The following is a 21,270-nucleotide window of genomic DNA, read 5'->3' as shown; positions in this document are numbered from 1 at the left end:
AACCTAGGAAGAACTATTCATTCTAAAAGAGTTCCTCAGTAAATTCTTTTGTATTGGGGAAATCTATTGTAAAATGCTACTTACTTTTTTTGAAATTGTGATTTACACCAGGCATCTTTGAAAATCTATCCGTTACCTTTTTTCACCCCATAATATAGCACTACCTAGCTGATGTGGAACTTGCCAGCAGTGGTGGTCTTTGGGGAAAGTATGTCCCTTTCTTTGGACAGTGCTGGAGAAGTGATTTGGTGTGACTAACTTCAGACATAGTTGCGATCCAAAATTGCTTTTTATTTATCCAGTATATAGGGGTGGGATTAAGTAAATTAGCAAAGAGGTGTATCCTGGGGGTTTCTTTCTCAAGGAGGCAGATAGTCTATGTCCCTAGCATTTCAAAAGTGGCAGGACCTCTGAACCTAAAACTGCTCTAAAAATAAAACCTATTAAAAAATCTTTAAAAAAAAAAAAAAAGTGGCAGGACTTACTGTTGAAGAATGTCAGGTCCCAGTGTCAGCTGAGGGATGAGAGCCAGCTTAGGGAAGAAAGGTCCCAAATAAGGTAGATGATGTCCAGAAAGAGAATTGTTTAGAAGTGACTGTTAAGGCATGGGCTGTCTTTCTGTTTGTGGTGTATGCTTGGTTTTATTTTCTAAACCCTTTGGTGCCAGTGCGTCTGGAGACTTCTAAATTATCTGATCACAAGTTTCAAGAAAGATGATTGCAACTCTGAAACAAGTGTGTGTTGTGTTGTCCACTGTTGTTGTTATTTAATAATGCATTTTGGACTTGGAGTATGTTGGTCTGTTGAACAGAAGCTTCAAGTCAGTTGCCTGTAATTCTCGTTAGCATTATCCAGAATATAATTTATTCCTTTTCTTTATAGGCATTTGATCTAACAGAACAAAGATATGTAGCTGTGAAAATTCACCAGTTAAATAAAAACTGGAGAGATGAGAAAAAGGAGAATTACCACAAGTAAGTGATATTAGAGTGTCTGATTTTTCAAAATTTAGTAATAATAGCTGTAGTTTGAGCACTGTGTTAAGAGCTTTACATGCATTGTTGTTGTTTCATTTAATCCTCATAACTGTCCTAGGAGAGTGAATAAATTTTCCATCTTACTGCTAAGGAAACTGATACTTAAAGAATTTGAGTAACAGTTAAGAAATGGCTGAGCTGGTATTTAAATCTAGACTTCCCTTAATCCAAAGCCAGTGGGTTTAACCATCCCCTTCCATTGAGCATCTAAAATTAGCTATAATAAACAAGTAAAGCCTCAGAAATTATTGTTGTTTGTCTGTAGAAACCAGATGTGAGAGTGTTCTTCTGTGGTCTAGGGACCCTGGGGAGCTTCGGGTGGGGCTTTGTCTGCTGCTTCAGTCACCTCGTCGTAAACAGGAGACAATGCGGGGCACCTGGTGTGCCTTGGTGGTACTTGTTTGACTTGTTCAGGCCCTCAGTGCTGAGCTCACCTTCCCCATCATAGTTTGCCCATCTCAGAGTTCTTGGTCTTCAGCGTCCAGCTCGCTGTGCTTTCCCCTCTTCAGAATGCCACTCATGATGGCCCTCATCTGTGCTTGGGGTACGGGGTGAGAGGGTGGCTCTTTAGAATGAATAGTTATTACATGAGCGGGTGTGAATGTCTTTGTTCCACTGATGTCAGGCCTTGCCTGTCTCTCCTCTGAGCTTCAGAACATTGGAGTTCATGGTTCACTTGCTTTGGAGGCCTTGCAGACTTAATTTGGTGTTAGGATCCCCACTGGGTTTAATATTGTTTCCTTGGTAGGTACAAGTACTACATTAGACATGTCCTACCCCTGAAAGGAGGAAACAGCCCCTTTTGATGTAAAGCAGTCTACCTCCTTTCTATAAAAGCAGTTTTGTTTTTTTTTCCTATAAATAGTACTTTGGAGGGAAAAAGGCAGTGGACTTTAGCCAACTTTTAGTTAGCTTCTAAGTCTTAGTGGAAAAATAAAACATTTCTACATCATCAACCCATTCTTCAGGCATGGAGCAAGGCAACTCCTGCTCTATACCTACTGTTCATCCGGGACCTGGGAGCTCTTGCTGTTCCATGCAGATTGGCAGTGGTGCTCAGCACTCGGGGAGAGAAGGTTCCTGTGGCATTAAGAGGAATGGGGCTTAGCAGAGGTAGGAAAATGGATGATGTGTGCTCTGTGCATGGCACCCCTCATGCATCCCTTATGTGAGAGGCAGCTGTAGTCCAGATGCTTCTGAGGAGCAGTTACCTTATTATAAGTACATTCCAGGCATTTGACACGCAGGGACGAACAGCACGCGGCAGCGAATGCCAGGGAGCACTTGAGAGAAGGAAACCACATGTTATTCTGACCAGTTAGAAAAGCGGCGAGAAATGTCCTTATTATATTGAGACTCAGAGTACCTAAGGGTATAGGAACGGTTCCTGCATCTCTTCCAAAATACCCTTCAGCTATCCTCGGAGCCTGTGCCGCAGCTTGTGTGCACTGCCCACTCCAAACCAGCTGACTCCACAAGGGGACAACCTTGGTCAACCTTGAGGAAGTAGTTCCTGTGCAGAGACTTATACAGATTTTACCTAGTCTCAGTATCTAGCTTTCAGGCTGATCTTAAAGAGAGCGCTGGTGTCGAATACTGTAGTGACTGCAGGTGGGGTTGTGCTCACTGTAGCCTTTTTTTTTTTTTTTTTTTTTTGTGGTACGCGGGCCTCTCACTGCTGTGGCCTCTCCCGTTGGGGAGCATCAGGCTCCGGACACGCAGGCTCAGCGGCCATGGCTCACGGGCCCAGCCGCTCCGCGGCATGTGGGATCCTCCCAGACCGGGGCACGAACCCGTGTCCCCTGCATCGGCAGGCAGATTCTCAACCACTGCGCCACCAGGGAAGCCCCCACTGTAGCCTTTTGAAGCAGTGAGGGATTGAAGTCAGGACCATGCACCTCCTTGACACATTTGGCAAGCTGTTTTGAGTCCTGACGGGTGTAGATTGGTTCTCTTTTCACATTTGTCTACCAGATGGAGTCACAGAGCAAGTGAAGGGGACAGTCTCGTTTTTCTGAGTTCTGTACCGGTTCAGCTGTGGTTCGCAGTGGTGCCCTCCTATTCTTTGTTTCCTCACCAAGGCGGGAGTCCTGACTCCTGAGCACCTTCTGTGGAGCTGTCTGGGCAGGAGCTGTTTCCCAGTTGACAGACACACTGGGGAGGGGGTGTGCAAAGTTGTTGTGACCTCTTCATCCTTGAGGGGAAATTCTTAAAGCACTTCCACCTTTCTTTGAAAGATTTTGCTTGCTAACTGATATGAAATCATACTGATGAATTTCAGGCTACAAATGATAGTGAATTAGCAAAATGTTATTAACTCCCTTGAACTTAAATTAAGGAGGCTTATATCAGGCACCAAACAGATTTTAGAGAGTGCTTCAAAACTTCAGTGTTAAACTGAAAAGTAGTACACTTCAGTGTTGTGGTAACATTATGAAATATGAAAATGCTACTGTTACCCTGCAGTAAGGTCTTTTGATTGCTTTTCACTTTGTGGGGATGACTTCCAAGCCCCATCTGGAATCAGAACATTTATTTGGGTAAAAAAGAAGGAAAAATTCAAAGAAAATAGAAGGTTGTTGTATTGTTTATTTATTTATTTATTTTTTTGCGGTATGCGGGCATACCACTGTTGTGGTCTCTCCCGTTGCGGAGCACAGGCTCCGGACGCGCAGGCTCAGCGGCCATGGCTCACGGGCCTAGCCGCTCCGCGGCATGTGGGATCTTCCCGAGCTGGGGCACGAACCCGTGTCCCCTGCATTGGCAGGCGGATTCTCAAGCACTGCACCACCAGGGAAGCCCCTGTATTGTTTATTTTTGAGTTCTGTTCTATACCCCCTTTCCTCTCCTCTCCCCACAAACACAGAGTAAACTGATTGTTTTACTTTTGCATTATTAAAGCATTAATAGGTATTACTCGATTTCTTTAACTCCCCAAAATAGCATATTAAGAACTTTATGGTAGGAAAAACTTCATATAAAACTATCCACAGAAATAATTGTATCTGAAGTAGTTAGTATACTCTTTTTTTGTGGGTGGGGGCTGCGTTGCTACACGCGGGCTTTCTCTAGTTGCAGTGAGCAGGGGCTACTCTTTGTTGCAGTGTGGGGTCTAGGCGCGCGGGCTTCAGTAGTTGTGGCTTGCGGCCTCTAGAGCGCAGACTCAGTAGTTGTGGCTCAGGGGCTTAGTTGCTCCGCGGCATGTGGGATCTTCCCGGACCAGGGCTCGAACCCGTGTCCCTTGCGTTGGCAGGCAGATTTTCAACCACTGCACCACCAGGGAAGTCCAAAGTAGTTAGTATACTCTTGCATGATACTCTTTTCTAATTTTCTAGGATAAAATTATTGAAAGTCTAAATATAGATCCACTTAGAGTAAAAGACTAACACTTAAAAAAAAAAAAAGACTAACACTTTAGTGGATAAGTTTCTTCCAGCCTTCTATTTAAGTTTCTGTATTTATAGTACATTAATCCCTTGGATGCTTAGTTGAAAGTTGAACATATAAAGGACATGGCAGAGCCTCTGCCTTGCCTGCTGAACTGTAAGGAATGGCCTTAGAGCCTGACGTGACATTGAGGGAGTGCTTTCAGTGACACACAGAAAGTTTTCTTAGTTGGTGAGGACTTTACCACTTTCTTTGATTCATAATTTTTGCCTCCTTTATTTTCCTCTATTTTTTATACCATGATGGAGAAATTGGTCTCTACTTTGAAAAGCACAAAAATCAAAAAGTTAAAAGGGCAGAGGACTATAGATTTATAGTGTGTGAAAGTAAGAAATGACTTAACAGTAATCTGTTTAGACCATAGGTTTTTAAATTTGTTTTCTTTTTTTAGAAACAGCATCACCTTTATTTTACCAAATGAAATATTACATGGAATCTTTTTTTTGGCTGCACTGTGTGGCATGTGAGATCTTAATTCCCCAACCGGGGATCACACCTGTGCCCCCTGCATTGGAAGCATGGAGTCTTAAGCACTGGACTGTCCTGTGGAATATATATATATATATATACACACACATATATGTGTATATATATATAGTTTGTCTATTTATTTATTTATTTAGGCTGCATTGGGTCTTCGTTGCTGTGCACGGGCTTTCTCTAGTTGCAGCGAGCAGGGACTGCTCTTCGTTGTGGTGTGTGGGCTTCTCATTGTGGTGGCTTCTCTTGTTGGGGACCATGGGCACTAGGCACCCAGGCTTCGGTAGTTGCAGCACGTGGGCTCTAGAGCACATGCTCAGTAGTTGTGGGCGCATGGGCTTAGTTGCTCCACGGCATGTGGGATCCTCCTGGACCAGGGCTTGAACCTGTGTCCCCTGCATTGACAGGCGGATTCTTAATCACTGCACTACCCGTGGAATCTTGATATGTAAAAAAGGACAGTGTGGAGCTGCTTTGGTGGGATGGGGAGTTGGGTCAAAGCTACGTTTGCTTAGCTTCTCTTGGGAGGCATCCAAATCTAGGGAGCTCCCTTTAAAACTTCCAGTCCACTGCCATGATGGTGCAGGCCCACAAGGCCGGAGAGGGGGCATCATGGAGCTCAGACTCAAAGCCTGGTTTCTTGATCCCAGTGCCTCCTGTGTTCTAACGCTGCTCTGCCTCAGTGCTGGAAAGTTTTTTCTTTTCAGAAAGACATAAAGATGCTGATGAAATTAAGCATCAGAAGAAGCAAAAACTGCCAAAAATGGCCACTTGAAAAATAAGCCTAGTCAGACAAATTTCCATTGGGGAAGAATTAATTACTTTTAGATTCCTATCCTTCCCCTCCCTCTTCCCCTAGTTGTTCCTCAGTTTTTCTTTGGTTGAGTACTTTCTGTGTATTTTTGACATGCTAGAGTACATTTCAGAAAATAACACACTTTTTTTTTTATCATACTATGGAAAGTTTCCCTTTTCTGACTCTTGTCTTACAACAAAATGCCCCAAACTAAATGGTGCTAGATTACTTAAAATATAATAATATCCTATTACTCTGTTTGTAAGTGAGAACTAAATGTTACTCTTTTAAAATTCAGTATATGAATTTGCCAGATTATATCGTACATTTTTGTTCCTAATCTTACTAAATAATTTTAAATTGGAAAAGTACTAAAGAAGAAAGATGTTAATACATACATACATACATACACACACATGTATATATTCTTGTTATAAGAAAACTAGGGTTTCCATAATTTCAAACTTTTGATCAAATAAGCATTTTCTTAAAAGAAAGTAAAGCTGATAGTCTTTTAAATTTCTTTTTGTAAGGAGTAGGATTTAAAAACAAACAAATACAAAGCACTGCTAATTGCCTTTTCTAACAGGTAATCCTTTTACCCAGTGAATTTACATGGTAAAATTGATCCCCTTGATGTAACCCCAGGATATATAACATTTATAGATAGAAACTATCAGCTTTAGAGGAAAGAAAAAAATGCTGTCTTTATAATTTTTAAAGTTCTGATATTTGGGTATAAATATAAAAGAGATGAGATTACCATAGAATGAACTTGAAAGGGATAAAAGGTTAGCACCTACTATTTTCTCAACAGCTTGGTAGATACTGGTAGAGAAAATAAGATGAAGAAAGATCAGGGGACTAGATGGACCTGAATGGAATGAATGTTCGGGAACAATGGAGAAGTGAGAGAATAAATTAGGAGTATCCTGGAAGAGTTCTAAGAGACAGGCCAAAACGCAAAATGTTAATTTTCCATTTTGTTTACAGGCATGCATGTAGGGAGTACCGGATTCACAAAGAACTGGATCATCCCAGAATAGTTAAACTGTATGATTACTTTTCACTGGACACTGACTCGTAAGTGCTATGCCATTTTAGCTTAGCAGATAATATTTTCTTGCCGTGTGTTGACTACTCATGGAATAGAGTTTAAATCTGGGTCCAGGAAATGCTCTCTGAGGGGACCAAATATACTTACGGGCAAATGATCATATTTGAATTCAGATTTGGGCCAGCAAGACGTCTCTTGGCCACAGGGTGTGTGCTGTTGCGTGCTGGTAAATGTTTAACAACCAGCTTGGTGGGGAGAGGCATAGGGCTGATTTGTACTGTTTGCCAATTTCTGTGGTATAAATACTCTGAACATGTCCAATTTAAAAAAAAAAAGCAGCTTTATCGATGCATGTTTACATACATACAGTTCACCCATTTAAAAGTATACAGTTCAGTGGGTTATAGTGTATTCACAGATATGTACATTGCAGCCATCACCGTAGTCAATTTTAGGACATTTTCACCACCTCAGAAAGAAACCCTGAACCTTATGCTATCATCCCCCTATTCTTCCACCCCCACTCCCTGCCGTAAGCAGCCGCTAATCTACTTTTTGTACCTGTAGATTTGCTATTCTGGACTTTCATATGAATGGATCATATAGTATGTGAACTTTTGTGACTGGCTTCTTTCACTTAGCATGGTGTTTTTTCAAGGTTCTTCTTGTGTCATGTATCAGTACTTCCTTTTTGTGACTGGATATATTCCATTGTATGGATAACACTACCTTTTGTTTATCCATTCATCCTACCAGCGGCTTAAAAGCCAGCTCACAAAAGTCCTGAAAATTTATCAGCTCTCAGAAACTGGCACAAATTGGTGCCAGCGTACCACCGAGAAGCACCAGTCAAGAGAGTCTCTGCCCCATCCTGATGAGCACTGACGGGCCTTTCGAAGAAGTGCCAGCAACGTGACTTTATCGCAGGATGCGAATGAACGTGGCGTAGCCCAGTGCCGCATCCTAAAACATGCATTGGTTCAGAGGCTTATAGGGATTTCAGTCCAGCCCTCTCACTGTGTAGGTGGAGATTTGAGGACCAGGGAAGTTAAGTGACTTGTCTGAGATCTTTAATAACCGTAGGTATTGTTGTATTTCATTACTTGGTATAGGTAAGCTCTAGGCCTCTCGGTTTATCCAGGAGTTTAGAAATATTTCAGCATTTGGAGACATTTTCTCTGTTGGAGTCTGAAATGAATCAGGAGAACATACCTAGGTCTGGCCCACAAGTGTTTCCCTCCACCTCTCAGGCTGTTCAGCCTGTTCCAGACAGCAACTGTCTCAGAGGTTGCTGCACAGAGAGCCGGCCGGCATTTAGAAGTGACCCAAAGGGAGACCATAATTCCCTTTGGAAACATCCACTCAGGGATTTCCCCTTTCCAGTCGGGTGCACCCAGCACAGTCATTTGTGTAGCATGGAGTGGGGTTCAGAAAACCCCACTGTAGTTAGAGAGCAGGTTTCCACAGGGTGGCTTACTGTTTTGCTTTCAGTAAGTTCCTTGAATACTAGGAAGGACACACACACACACACGCACCCCCAAATGTAAGTACAAAAATCGTTTCAAAAATAAATATAATGACTCGGATTATCTGCTGTTTTGAATTGTATACACACTTTTAACTAATCTGAGAAATTGAGTTGATTCTATGCTATTGTTAAGTTGTTTACTTTGTTCTTCCTGTTGTGTGTATGGTGAATTTTTATCAAAAGTAAGTCAGACCATTGTTTTAGAAAGTCTTCTGAGGGTTGTTTAGGTATTAAAAGTGAGATTTTATTTTCAGCTTGCATTGGGTCCAGAATAAATTCACTAAGCATGAGAGTCTTTGCCTCAGATTTTAGCATATCAGATCAGAGAATCTATAAATTTTAGGCATATTTTCTCAAATAGGGTGCTAGCATGCTAGGACATGCTATGTTTCATAAGAAGCATGAGCTGTTGTTCAGTTTGGGGATCCCACAGGACTGTGTGTGTCCGCATTTTGTTCCTGTGCTCTGTGAAGGCCTCAAACTGCCCAGAGCCCCATAGTGCTAGGCCTGCGCCTCTTTAATCTTAGCTGAGTTGGCCCTTGCAGGGCGTATTTACCAGGCTCCTTTGTCAGTTGTTATTCAGTGGGGTTCAGCCAATGGGGAGATAGGTGGTGGTGGGTGGAGACCCCTCCGCCCAGTTGTGGTTGCAGTTTCCCTTGGTGAGTCTGGTTCTGGTTGCACCACCTCCTCCCTTTGGCCCTCTGGCCTTAGGGTGCTAATGCCTTCCTGCTCTAGATGATTTCTGGGGTGCTCACTGGCCACTTTGTCTTCTCAGCTCTTCCGTCATTTCTGGGATTAGTTCCCTGAATTAAAGCCCCTCTGTTTTAAATACTGGTTTTTATTTCCCAGCTAGACCCTGAGTGATTTACCCATATTGTCACAGAATAGTTTAAAAGGTATTCATCTCTCAGGAAACCTTCCTTTAGCTTATAACTGCCTTGGAAGATAGACACATGACCCTTAGTGGCACGAATGGTATGTAGTTTTAAATTTGGGTCTGTATGATATATATACAATGGAATATTACTCAGCCATAAAAAGAAACAAAAGTGAGTTATTTGTAGTGAGGTGGATGGACCTAGAGACTGTCATACAGAGTGAAGTAAGTCAGAAAGAGAAAAATAAATGCCGTATGCTAACATATATATATGGAATCTAAAAAAAAAAATATGGTTCTGAAGAACCTAGGGGCAGGACAGGAATAAAGTTGCAGATGTAGAGAATGGACTTGAGGACACAGGGAGGGGGAAGGATAAGCTGGGACGAAGTGAGAGAGTGGCATGGACATATATACACTACCAAATGTAAAACAGATAGCTAGTGGGAAGCAGCCGCATAGCAGAGGGAGATCAGTTCTGTGCTTTGTGACCACCTGGAGGGGTGGGATAGGGAGGGAGGGTGGGAGGGAGGGAGGGAGACGCAAGAGGGAGGAGATATGGGGATATATGTATATGTATAGCTGATTCACTTTGTTATAAAGCAGAAACTAACACACCATTGTAAAGCAATTACACTCCAATAAAGATGTTAAAAAAAAATTGGGGTCTGTATGATATACTGATATAAGTGAAAGAAAAAAACTCATACTGTGTAATAATACATTTGTTAGAACCATCAATACTGTACTTTAAAAAGCTCTTTTATACCTTGTGTGTTTAGCAAAGAGAAATCATAGTATGTGCCAATCTGGCAGGAGAGGTAGTATGTAACCAGCCCTTGGGACCTAGGCAAACCCTAGATTCTTCCTCACTGTCAGCACTTGAGGGCATATAAAATGTTTGCAGTGACAATTGTGTATTTGATCATAAGGTACTTGTTTAGAAATGGAGCATTGTGTAGATAGTAAAAGAGGTATCTAGCTTAAATACATTACGGTTCCTGTCAGTATTGTTATAGTCTTGATTCAAGGAGAGGTATGCCCTGGGTGAACTTTAGCACAGCAGGTTCCAACAGGAAGGGTGCAGACGCTCTTCACCAAAAGAGTAAGCAGTTTTCTTCCAGTAAACCACTCAGTTAGCTAACACTGAATAAAGAATAGAAGGATATTTTAAGGAGCAAAGAAGAAAGAAGTGAGAAGCTAATGACCTGACGTTTTCAGTCGGGCTGGTTTAGACTTAATCTGCTTGCTCTTATCCCACGGTCAAATGTTGGTTTATTTATGTTTAGGTTTTGTACAGTATTGGAATACTGTGAGGGAAATGATCTGGACTTCTACCTGAAACAGCACAAATTAATGTCGGAGAAAGAGGCCCGATCCATTATCATGCAGATTGTGAATGCTTTAAAGTACTTAAATGAAATAAAACCTCCCATCATACACTATGACCTCAAACCAGGTATGTCTAATTTTTAGGAGACAGTATTGGTAGTATTTCTTTGGTCTTATAAGTGACTTTTAATTTTATAAAGTTAGGGGACTTGGCCGGGGACCAAGAAGGCCTAATAACATCTGACTTTAAATTGCCTGGGTAGTGGGAATAAGAGAGTCCCAGCCACACAGCACTGGGTTTATTAGGAGGGTGGGTTGTATTAAATGCTCTGGAGAAACAATGCCCTTGTCTTAGAGCCAGGGCAGTTCATGATGTCAGTCCGATTAAGAAAGAACTGCTCTGGCAAGCTCGGTTTTGTTTTTTTCCCATTACTCACACTGCGTAGCAGTTCCTCTACTCCAAGTCTCTCTGATAAGTGCCCCCACATTAACAAATTATTTTACACATATGCCTCCCATTTCATTAAATTCCGAGTGGAATTTTCCATCTTTTCTCATGGTTACTATCTAACTTTGATAGTCGCCAGTAGAGTAGAGAGCAATTAGACTTCTTACTTCTGTCTGTTGTTGTCATTCTGGGCTGTTGCTTAGAAGTCTGCCTGTGTTGTCTGTAGACAGCTCTAACCAGCTGAGCTTAGGTGTTGGGAAGATTCCCATTTACCTCCTGGTGGGCACGGTTGTTAACTTTGCTTTCCTCTTCTGATAGCTACATGTTAAATCTCACTATTCACTATTCTTTAATTTTCTAGTATAATTCAAATGACTAAAAAATTCATCACAATGAAGTGATTTTTTTAAAAAGATGGCTATTGTGTGATTGGGTTTTCTGTCACTGAATCCATTACATTTTCCTGCCCCAGGAGCTGTAGGTGGCACTGTGGTACTAGCTTAGATTCCCTTGTATGGTTTCTTTGATTCCCCCCGCCCTCCCCCGCCCTCCCCCCTGCCCTCCCCCGCCCTCCCCCCCGCCCTCCCCCCCGCCCTCCCCCCCGCCCCCGCCGAAACTACTGTCCTAAACAGGGTGGTTAAGAGATCCTTACTGAAAGTTCGGATGTAACTTTCCCACTATTTTTGACCAACCATAGAAGTGATACTCTACTTTGGCCAGTTAATTATTTTTTTCCACTGCTCATAGTGGTGGTTTTGGCACATTAAGCAGGTGATTCTTGGAAAAGAGAAATTTGCCGCCAGACACTTATAACTCTCCCCTAGCATCCAGAGTCCAGATCGTTTTATTCCAGAGATTTAAATGTTTGCTGTTATATGTAAGAGTTTCAGTTCAGTTGTCCTCTTCTTGCCTGTTATTACCTTGGTTTATTTTAATTAGTAAGTTTTTTATTCATGAAGTTTTTTATCTTTTTAGGTAATATTCTTTTAGTAAATGGTACAGCATGTGGAGAGATAAAAATCACAGATTTTGGTCTTTCCAAGATCATGGATGATGATAGCTACAATTCAGTGGATGGCATGGAGCTAACATCACAAGGTGCTGGTACTTACTGGTAGGTATCTGGGAGATTCGTCACGTTGGCTGATGGAGATGTGGCTGTGCTATACTGAAGTGTTGGTAATTATTAATTAAACTACATCCTGTCTGCTTAGGCAAAAATGCTGTATACCATAGTAGACTTTCCTCTCCAAATATTTACTGTCTTTTCAACAGTTTGACTCTTTGTATTTACATGAATTTGTCTTAATTTTTCTTTCTGTTCTTGAAAAACCATTGAGAAAGAGATTATGTGGGGCCACGTGTTTGAGTTGTTTGTTTCCTCCGTAGGTTTGCCCCTACTGAGTAGATAGAGGATGAGGTTGCTCATGCGTATGTAAAGAATGGCCTTAAATTCTTTTCAGAATTTCAAATGCAGGTCTCTCTCTTCATGAGTTCATGGGATGAGGGATTTGTTTTTAGAGTTGCCTGAGGATCGTGGACTCTCAAGAACTAAGGAGTTATGAAGATTAGGATGTAAAATAACCATAGCATCCCTTGAAATCTAAACAGGAAAACGCAAGCATGGTTTACCAAGAAATTTGTCCATTTCTGGCAGCCACGTTCTAAAAGGTTTTGAGCCACATTTCTTCCCATCTGTTGTCACTCATCTACTCCCCAGCCACCCCACCCCAGCTAGCTCTGCCTGCCTGTTCTATGCCCTATCCTACTCTGCTGAGTATTACTTTTGACAGTGAGAACCATAAAAGATACCTGCAGCTCAGGCATTTGGCTTTGTGATTGTAAAGGCATGTTACCAGAGCTTTCTTTTCACGTCTGCGGTGGTGACACAAAGCCATACATTGGAATGTGTAATTCTGAACATGGGAAAGCCTCCAGTAGCACTAAGGGAGGGGGAATACATACTGTTAAACCCCAGGGTCAGTTGGCCAAGTCACTTATGTTTGAGACTGGAGGGCCCTGGCCCTTAGGAGATTAGTGACTCTCTTGGAATGAGGTTGTTGATCTGAAACAGACAGAGAAGAGGGGGATGTCAGTCCTGGTCTTACCACTCCCATCATATTAAAGAAAGACTCAATCATATCCTGCTAGAAACACCATGTACACAAAATTTCAACTTTCCTTGCTCCGTATTGTTTGCGGAGATGGTACCTATAGTGAAAATCAGTCCCTAAATTAAAACTTTGAGATTCTAGGTTTAAAATAGAAGCTACATTTACAGTGTTTATTCACTTGGTGGTGGTTGTGGGTTCCTGTCAGTAAATGATACAAAAATATCTGTTGTTGGAAATTCTGGAAGCAGGTCTATACCTCTGCTATATAAATTCACCAGAACTTGGATTTTAGCTTTTCATTTGATAGCTTGTTCTTTTTTAAAGGTAAAGATTTTTCATGTTTAAATTAATTATCTCATTGCTGCCTATTGCTGTATTTGCTAAGCTATAAAATTCAGTGGTTGGAATTTAAATAAAAATATATAATGTTTGGGATTTGCTTCAAAGTAATCTGTTTGGGGGAGGTGGAGAGGGGTGTATAAGAGCAAAGATTTGCCGCATCTTGACAATTATTGAAGCTGGATGATGTTTACTTGTGGTTCATTTTACGATTCTTTCTACTTTAGATCATATTTGAAGATTTTATTTTCATAATAAAGAGTAAAGTACAGAGGGAGCTACTGAGAAAATTAATTTTATGGGTTTCTATGAAGGTTTAAAAAGTCTCCATATTGGTGTTTATAATCACCATCCTCAATATGTCATCCTCGTATTATGTCCCAGAGACACATAGATAGAATGGGGGGACATAACAGATTTTAAGTGATTGTTTGCGGCATTTGGTTGTTCCAGAATTCTTCTATGTGGAATACTACTTTTAAATAAGGAACCCCTAGACTAGGCCTTGAGAATCATTTTTCTCTATGAGGATTTTATCATGATGGCGTATGCAACTTTGTTTTTTAAATACAATTTAGTGTAGTATCTTAGAACTGTCTTCTACTCTCCCTCCCAGAGTCCTTGATAAGGACTTAGAATGCTTATTATTTGGGTGAAGAACTAGTGTATTTCTTCATTTATAGTTGGGGAAACTGACTCCTAGAAAGTGATATGCCAGATTTGTACTGTTAAGGGACAGTGTCTATTTGGCCAAATTATTGCTCTGCATTTGGAGAAGTCCAACAAACTCTGTTCTTCCTCACCACAAACAAGAACTTACTTTTTCCCTACTGCTTCCACCAAAGAGTTATAAGTACATTAAAAAAATCATTTTAGAATCAAGGTTCTATTTGTTATTTATCCAAGATCATATTTAAGTTATGTATATTAAAGAATCAAGAACCATGAAAACTTACGGTTCAGGGAGGTTTTAGTGGCATTTGGAAGAGCTGTTCTTTTAATAGATTCTTTTGTCTATATTTTTATTTCTTTGCCTTTCTCCCCCACCCCCCTTTGTGAGTTCTCTGTCTATATTTTCACTTTTCAATGTGTGTTTTGGCTAAAAGCTTTCATTGTGAAATAATAATCTAGGTCAGTGGTCTTAATCATTTAAAAATGACTGTTAAAAATAAAAAGGAACAACCTGAAACTAAAATTCTTTAAAAAAAAAAAAAAAGCCCATCATCTGAACATTTTCTGCCTCTCAACTCTTGTGATTCTCTTCCAGCTATACATTTAGATTTTTATACCAGAAGCACAGCAGGGTTTATAATAGTTTTTCACAGAATTGATTTTGCCAGCATGAAATCTGCAGAAATCAATTTGTTATCTTCAGAATTCTGCCTTCCAGCTGTGCCATGGTGAAGACTCCAGACAATGAGGAGAAACATATCTATTTTGTTTCCTAAATGCTAAGAGGCACTTACCTGCCACACCATACAATTTGGTGTGGTTGGCTGTCCAGCTAGTCTTTTTAGAGGCCAGGGGTGGGTGGGGAAGGAAGGAATTCAGATGAGGATTGAGTTGGGCTAATAACTGGTAGTTTGTTTGGCTTTTTATGCACTATTTGTTAGTCTTCCATAAGCCCCTGATCACTCTTAAAGTAGGGAATGTAAAATATCCTTTCATAATATGAACTTTAATGTCACCATTGACTATAATTGTAGTTATTTTTAGTCTAGATTTCCAAAAGAGTCTACCTTAAGCAGACAGAATAGCCACTCCCCTCAGATTTGTACTGGGTCCTGAATTCATTTGGACTTTTAAAGGAGTAATTTATTTTGGAGACATCTTCTGCCAGCCTGAAAGGAAACCACACCACTTCTAGTTGTATTTTAATGTTTGTTGTGTGCACTTCTTTTGTGCTCCCTCTCTTTTTAAAAACTTGTTGAATGACACCTATATTAGGCACAGCACTGGGAAAGGAGGCTGGGGTGGGTAAAGTAGGAACTAGGGACAATATTCACCTCTGTCCGTAAGTAAGAAACATGTATTTTAAGGCTTTATAATAGGACATTGCTGCCTCCTTAAGTTAGAGTGTCTTTTCATCTACTTTATCCAGATGGGTCTAAGTTGGCTTTTCAACTGTTAAGATTCAGATATTTTTATTTCTAACGGGGTCTTTATTTTGCCTTTTTGTAAATGTCTTAGATTTATACAGTCTTTTTTCTAAGAATTTTTATTTCCCTTTTGTCCCAGGTATTTACCACCAGAGTGTTTTGTGGTTGGGAAAGAACCACCAAAGATCTCAAATAAAGTTGACGTCTGGTCAGTGGGTGTGATCTTCTACCAGTGTCTTTATGGAAGGAAGGTAATGAAGACAGTTGGATGTGGTGGCTTCTGTCTTAGGTGGTGCATGTACATGGTGGCATTGTGTGGATTATTCTCTTGGAGTTAATCATTGGGTTATACAGAATGGAATCCTGAAAGTTGTGGTTTGAAGAAAATACAGACTTCAATTATAAAAGCTTTATGCATAAGCAGAAATTTTCAGTCCCAGGGCACCTAATGAATTCTGCGGAGCTGTTGAAGACATGCACTTTTTGCTGTTTTCAGATCCAGTCTATGTTTTGATTCTGATAATATGTACAGGGAAATATATGAAATAGTTTACTAAAGTATACAGTCTTCCCAAGAGCCATTCTTAAGGGTCCCAAGAATTGAAACTTGAAAAATCTGCAAGGCTTCTTATTGCCAACCACCCCATTAGTTAGAGCTTTTCTTAATAAAAGCATGCTTTGTATTTCTGTACCGGGTAGGTGACATCAGAAAGTACTCATTGTCTGTTACTTCTGGTAAAGGTGATATATTATTTGCGTAAGTAAAAACGTAGATGGTAAACTACATCTAATGAATTGTCACATTTGTGTTTTCCTTATGAGCATAATATCTTGTATAAATGTATATATTGGGATCCAGTTGTATATTTATATTCTTATTTCTGCTACTGGTGTGTTTGTGTGTTTTAGCGTTCCCCATTGGGCTGTGGGTTTAAGCCATTTGGGAGTTCTACAACTCCCTTAGACTCCTAATATTTTGATTACAATCTCCAGACCAAATTCTTAATTCAGATCTCAGCTTCCTCTTTAACTTCTCCTTGGGTTTGTTTCTTTATGGTACCTATCTAACGTGGGGAAACTATTCAGAACTAATAGGGTTTAATTATTATTTATACTCTGATATTGTGGAAGTGCGGCTGATAATAGTAGTAGAGGTTATCTAGAAAGAATCGTGATCTCGGTAGAAACACTGTAGAGATGACACTAGGTGTGAACTTATTTTTTTAGGAGTTTATTAGAAGATAGCAATTTGTGGCACAGACGAAGCCACTCACTGAGTAGCCCCGACTCTGTTTTTTCCCCACTTTGTTGGTACCCCTCTCCTCTTTCACTTCCTTTCCATTTCTTCATCTGTGTCTCGGGCCTGTCAGCGGCACACATATATATTGCTTAAGCCCACAGGTATCACTCAGGGCAAAAGAGGTTGCTGGTTCCTGCTCTGCATCTTCATTATCTTTGCTGTGAGCAAAGCTTAGCAGAGGTGCTGTGACGTAGCAGGTGCTGCTTCTGGTCCCAGCTCTGCCTTAACCTAGATGTTAGCATTTGAGCAAGTTACTTAAGCTCTGAGCCCTTCCATCCATTATCTATAAAATGAGAGAATTAGAGGAGATCATCTCCAAAGTTCATTCTAGCAGTTCTTGTTGAGATGTGTCTTCTCCTTTCCTTTCTCTTTGGTTTTGAATTGTGTTCTCTCTCTCAATTAATTAATTAATTTATAGTTGCGTCAGGTCTTCGTTGCTGCATGTGGGCTTTTCTCTAGTTGTGGCGAGCGGGGGCTACTCTTGGTTGTGGTGTGTGAGCTTTTCATTACGGTGACTCCTCTTGTTGCGGAGCACAGGCTCTAGGCGTGCAGGCTTCAGTAGTTGTGGCACGTGGGCTCAGTAGTTGTGGCTTGCGGGCTCTAGAGCGCAGGCTCAGTAGCTGTGGCGCACAGGCTTAGTTGCTCCGCGGCCTGTGGGATCTTCCCGGACCAGGGCTCAAACCCGTGTACCCTGCATTGGCAGGCAGATTCCTAACCACTGTGCCACCTGGGAAGTCTGTGTTCTCTCTAATTTTAACCAGAGGCATACCTTTGTTTGTTTTGTTTTTATATGATAGCCTTTTGGCCATAACCAGTCCCAGCAAGACATTCTACAAGAAAATACTATCCTCAAAGCTACTGAAGTGCAGTTCCCGCCAAAGCCAGTAGTAACACCCGAAGCAAAGGTAAGTTTTGATCCATTGGCCAGCAGAAATGTCTGCTTTGCTTTCTCTATTATTTCTCTGGGTAATTTGTCCAACCCCTACCTTCTTCTCCCCCTCTCTTCCCACAACAAACATTTATTGGGTGCCTATTAAGTACTAGACACTGTTCTAGGTAGTAGAAGGAGCTGTGACTGTGTGGCAGTGAACTACACAGACAAGGTCCCTATGCTTACGGAGTTTACATTTTACTAGGTGAGACGAACAATAACTAAAAATGAATACGTTTCAGGTGGTGATAAATGTTTTGAAGAAAGCAAATCAGAGTAAGGGAGTAGAGAGGGGGGGAAACCCCCTTTTTTGATGGCATGGTCGGGGAAGGCCTCAGTGATGAAGTGACTTTTTTGAACAGTCTTGGCTGATGTGAAGGTGGGAGCCATGTATAGATTTGGGAGAAGAATATTCTGAGCAGAGAGAAGTGAGTAAAGCTCAGATGTGAGTGTGAGCTTAGCAGGTCCACAGAGCAGGCTGAGCAGAGGGGAGAGTAGTAGGAGAGGCAGCAGGATAGATTGTAAACTGATGGAAGGCAGTTGAAGGTTTTAATCAGGGCAGCTTTGTGATCTGATTACTGTTTCAAAAGCCTGCCCTGGAAGCTGTGTAGAGGGAAAGTTCAAGGCAAAAGGAGTTTATTTGATCGGTGTCCATCCCAAGAAAACCTTCCAGCTCCAGGTATCTCACTAAGAAAGCTTAATTTTTTTTTTTTTTTTTTTTTGCGGTACGCGGGCCTCTCACTGTTGTGGCCTCTCCCGTCGCGGAGCACGGGCTCTAGACGCGCAGGCTCAGCGGCCATGGCTCACAGGCCCAGCCGCTCTGCGGCATGTGGGATCTTTCCGGACCAGGGCACGAACCCGTGTCCCCTGCATCGGCAGGCGGACTCTCAACCACTGCGCCACCAGGGAAACCCAGAAAGCTTAATTTTTAAAGGCCAAGGATCCTTATGTTCATTTCTGTGAATTTGTTATTTTCCAAATGCTTTAATAAAGCAACTATGTGTAGGTGTCTTTGCTTTTGAAAAACCAGGAATTTTATTAATTAAACATGAAAAAAATAGAAAATCAGTAGTTCATTTTATGTTTTAGATATATTAAAATAGACTTTACTTTTCAGAGCAGTTTTAGATTCACAGCAAAACTGAGTGGAAAATAAAGCATTGCCATATACTCCCTGCTGACGCAGCCACCCCATCCACGGATGCACAGCCTTCCCCCTGTCAGCATCCTGCACCAGAGTGGTACATCTGCTACGATCAATGGACCTGCATCCAGGCATCATTACCACCCGAATGTAAAGGATGGACTTTGGATGATAATATTTTAGATTTTTTTGAAATTGATTCAATTTAAAAGAATTATATTATAAGGCTGTGATTAAATAGAACTGTCTGGTTAAGAAATAGGAGAAGACAGATAATCTACATAAGGGCCTTTGTGTTTAAAATTGTAGAAACTGAGGCTACATAGCTCTTCGTATCTAGCACAAAGGAAACCTCCATGTTGGTAGTGAGTTAGGATTCCGAATCAGTAAGTTTTCATGTCTGCAGTACTCTTGAGGAGACAAGTCCTGTTCAGGTTTTCCTTTACTACTTAGACGTAGTAGTGCCTGATCATTTGCCTGCTGATCTTTCAGGGAAAAATAAGACACACCGAGAAAGCATTTACCCATCTGTGGCACACCGTAGTGTTAGTCAGTATTGGTCTCCTCACCCTGCACGTGGTGATAGTTTGTCACTACAATTTCCACTTCCTCAGGAAGTTCACACGAGACCGTGGTTTGTAGATGCAGAACTATGAAGTTATACTGTGCCCATGCACATCAGCCAAGGCAGAGAGGGGGAGTTTTGCGTTGGTCTTTGTGCTTTGGGGACAGAGATCTTTAGAGGTCATGCCCCGTGCCCCCCTTGGGAATGGCTCAGGCACCTTCACTGGGGAAGGAACCAGCGGCCACAGAGAGGTGCTGCGTCTGGCACGTCTCTCCTGGGTCTGCCTACTGGTTTCCAGGCAAGGCCCTAAAGCCCCTTCTCTTTAGGAGACGTTTGTTCTGGGCCCTGGCAGCTGCTACAGAACCTCCTGGGTTCCCTCTTGGGGTGCCAGGATCATCTGCTTCAGGCTTCTTCAAGAAACTTTCCTTTCAGGCGTTTATTCGACGATGCTTGGCCTACCGAAAGGAGGACCGCATCGACGTCCAGCAGTTGGCCTGTGACCCCTACTTGCTTCCTCACATCCGAAAGTCGGTCTCCACAAGTAGCCCTGCTGGAGCTGCTATTGCATCAACCTCTGGGGCGTCCAATAACAGTTCTTCGAATTGAGACCCACTCCTAGCCACAAACTGTTCAACACACACAAAGTGGACTAATGGCATTCAGCAGCGGGTTTGGAACATAGCGAATCCAAATGGATCTCATGAAACCTGTACCAGGTGCTTTTATTTTCTTGCTTTTTTCCCATCCATAGAGCATGACAGCATCGATTCTCATTGAGGAGAAACCTTGGGCAACTCTGGCCAGGCCTCGTAGGAAAAGGCCCCGCCCAAGGTTCCGGCGTCAACGGCCACTGCGTGTGGCTGCTCTGAGTGAGGAAAAAATTAAAAAGAAAAACTGGTTCCATGTACTGTGAACTTGAAAACATGCAGACTCGGGGGGGTCCCTGATGCAGTGCTTCAGATGGAGAATGTGGACTTGAAAATACAAGACTGGGCTAGTCCAGTGTCTATATTTAAACTTGTTCTTTTCTTTTAATAAAGTTTAGGTAACATCTCCTGAAAAGCTTGTAGCACAAAGGCTCGGCTGGGGATGGTGTTTGACTTCGGAGGAAAAAAAGTTGCTCTTGCCTGTTAAAGGCACTAGAGTTAGTGTTTTATCCCTAAATAACTTCAGTTTTTAAAAACATGCAGCTTCCCTCCCCCCTTTTTTATTTTTGAAAGAATACATTTGGTCATAAAGTGAAACCCGTATTAGCAAGTACGTGGCAATGTTCATTCCAGTCAGATGCAGCTTTCTCCTCCGTCTGGTCTCCTGTTTGCAATTGCTTCCCTCATCTCAGTAGGGAAAAAATTGAGTGGGAGTACTGAGATGTGTGGGTTTTTGCCATTGGACAAAGAATGAGGTTAGAACTCTGCAGCTTGGAGTCTCTCTAGGTTTTCAACTATTTCTTCACAATTTGAACACTTGACGGTTGTCCCTTTTAATTTATTTGAAGTGCTATTTTTTTAAATAAAGGTTCATCTGTCCATGCAGTCCTCTTGGATTCTCTGAATGTAGTAACTATTGAAACTGTTCCAAAGGTAGGCAAAAAATGGGCTGGGGAGCCCGATGCTCCAGGGATCAGGAGTCCTGCCCACAGTCTCGTGTGTGCTTGCTAAATGGTGTACATTTCTTGTTAACCGTGATATTAAAACTTGATCAGCACATAAGCTTTCCTCTGTTAGATCTTTTGGCAGGAAACAACCTCCAAACCCCTAAGTTTTGTGGGTGTGTGTG

At 41.7% G+C, this 21,270-nt stretch overlaps 1 protein-coding gene across 4 annotated transcripts in view; it reads left to right on the top strand.

Moving 5' to 3' along the window:
- TLK2 (tousled like kinase 2) overlaps positions 1-21,026 on the top strand; it is a 103,735-nt gene extending 82,709 nt beyond the window's left edge. For all 4 annotated transcript variants that reach the window (XM_065897843.1, XM_065897841.1, XM_065897840.1 and 1 more), the window contains 7 exons: positions 883-974; positions 6,754-6,843; positions 10,512-10,681; positions 11,978-12,116; positions 15,694-15,805; positions 17,652-17,759; positions 19,927-21,026. In XM_065897843.1, coding sequence (XP_065753915.1) covers positions 883-974; positions 6,754-6,843; positions 10,512-10,681; positions 11,978-12,116; positions 15,694-15,805; positions 17,652-17,759; positions 19,927-20,100 — 885 coding nt within the window. In that variant the 3' untranslated portion in view covers positions 20,101-21,026. The remainder of the gene's footprint in view (positions 1-882; positions 975-6,753; positions 6,844-10,511; positions 10,682-11,977; positions 12,117-15,693; positions 15,806-17,651; positions 17,760-19,926) is intronic.
- The last annotated feature ends 244 nt before the right edge of the window (positions 21,027-21,270 follow it).

This window comes from Phocoena phocoena, chromosome 19, assembly GCF_963924675.1.
Source record: "Phocoena phocoena chromosome 19, mPhoPho1.1, whole genome shotgun sequence".
Taxonomy (NCBI): Eukaryota; Metazoa; Chordata; class Mammalia; order Artiodactyla; family Phocoenidae; genus Phocoena; species Phocoena phocoena.
The sequence above is the reverse complement of the archived record's forward strand: the minus strand, read 5'-3'. Positions and strand labels throughout refer to the sequence as shown.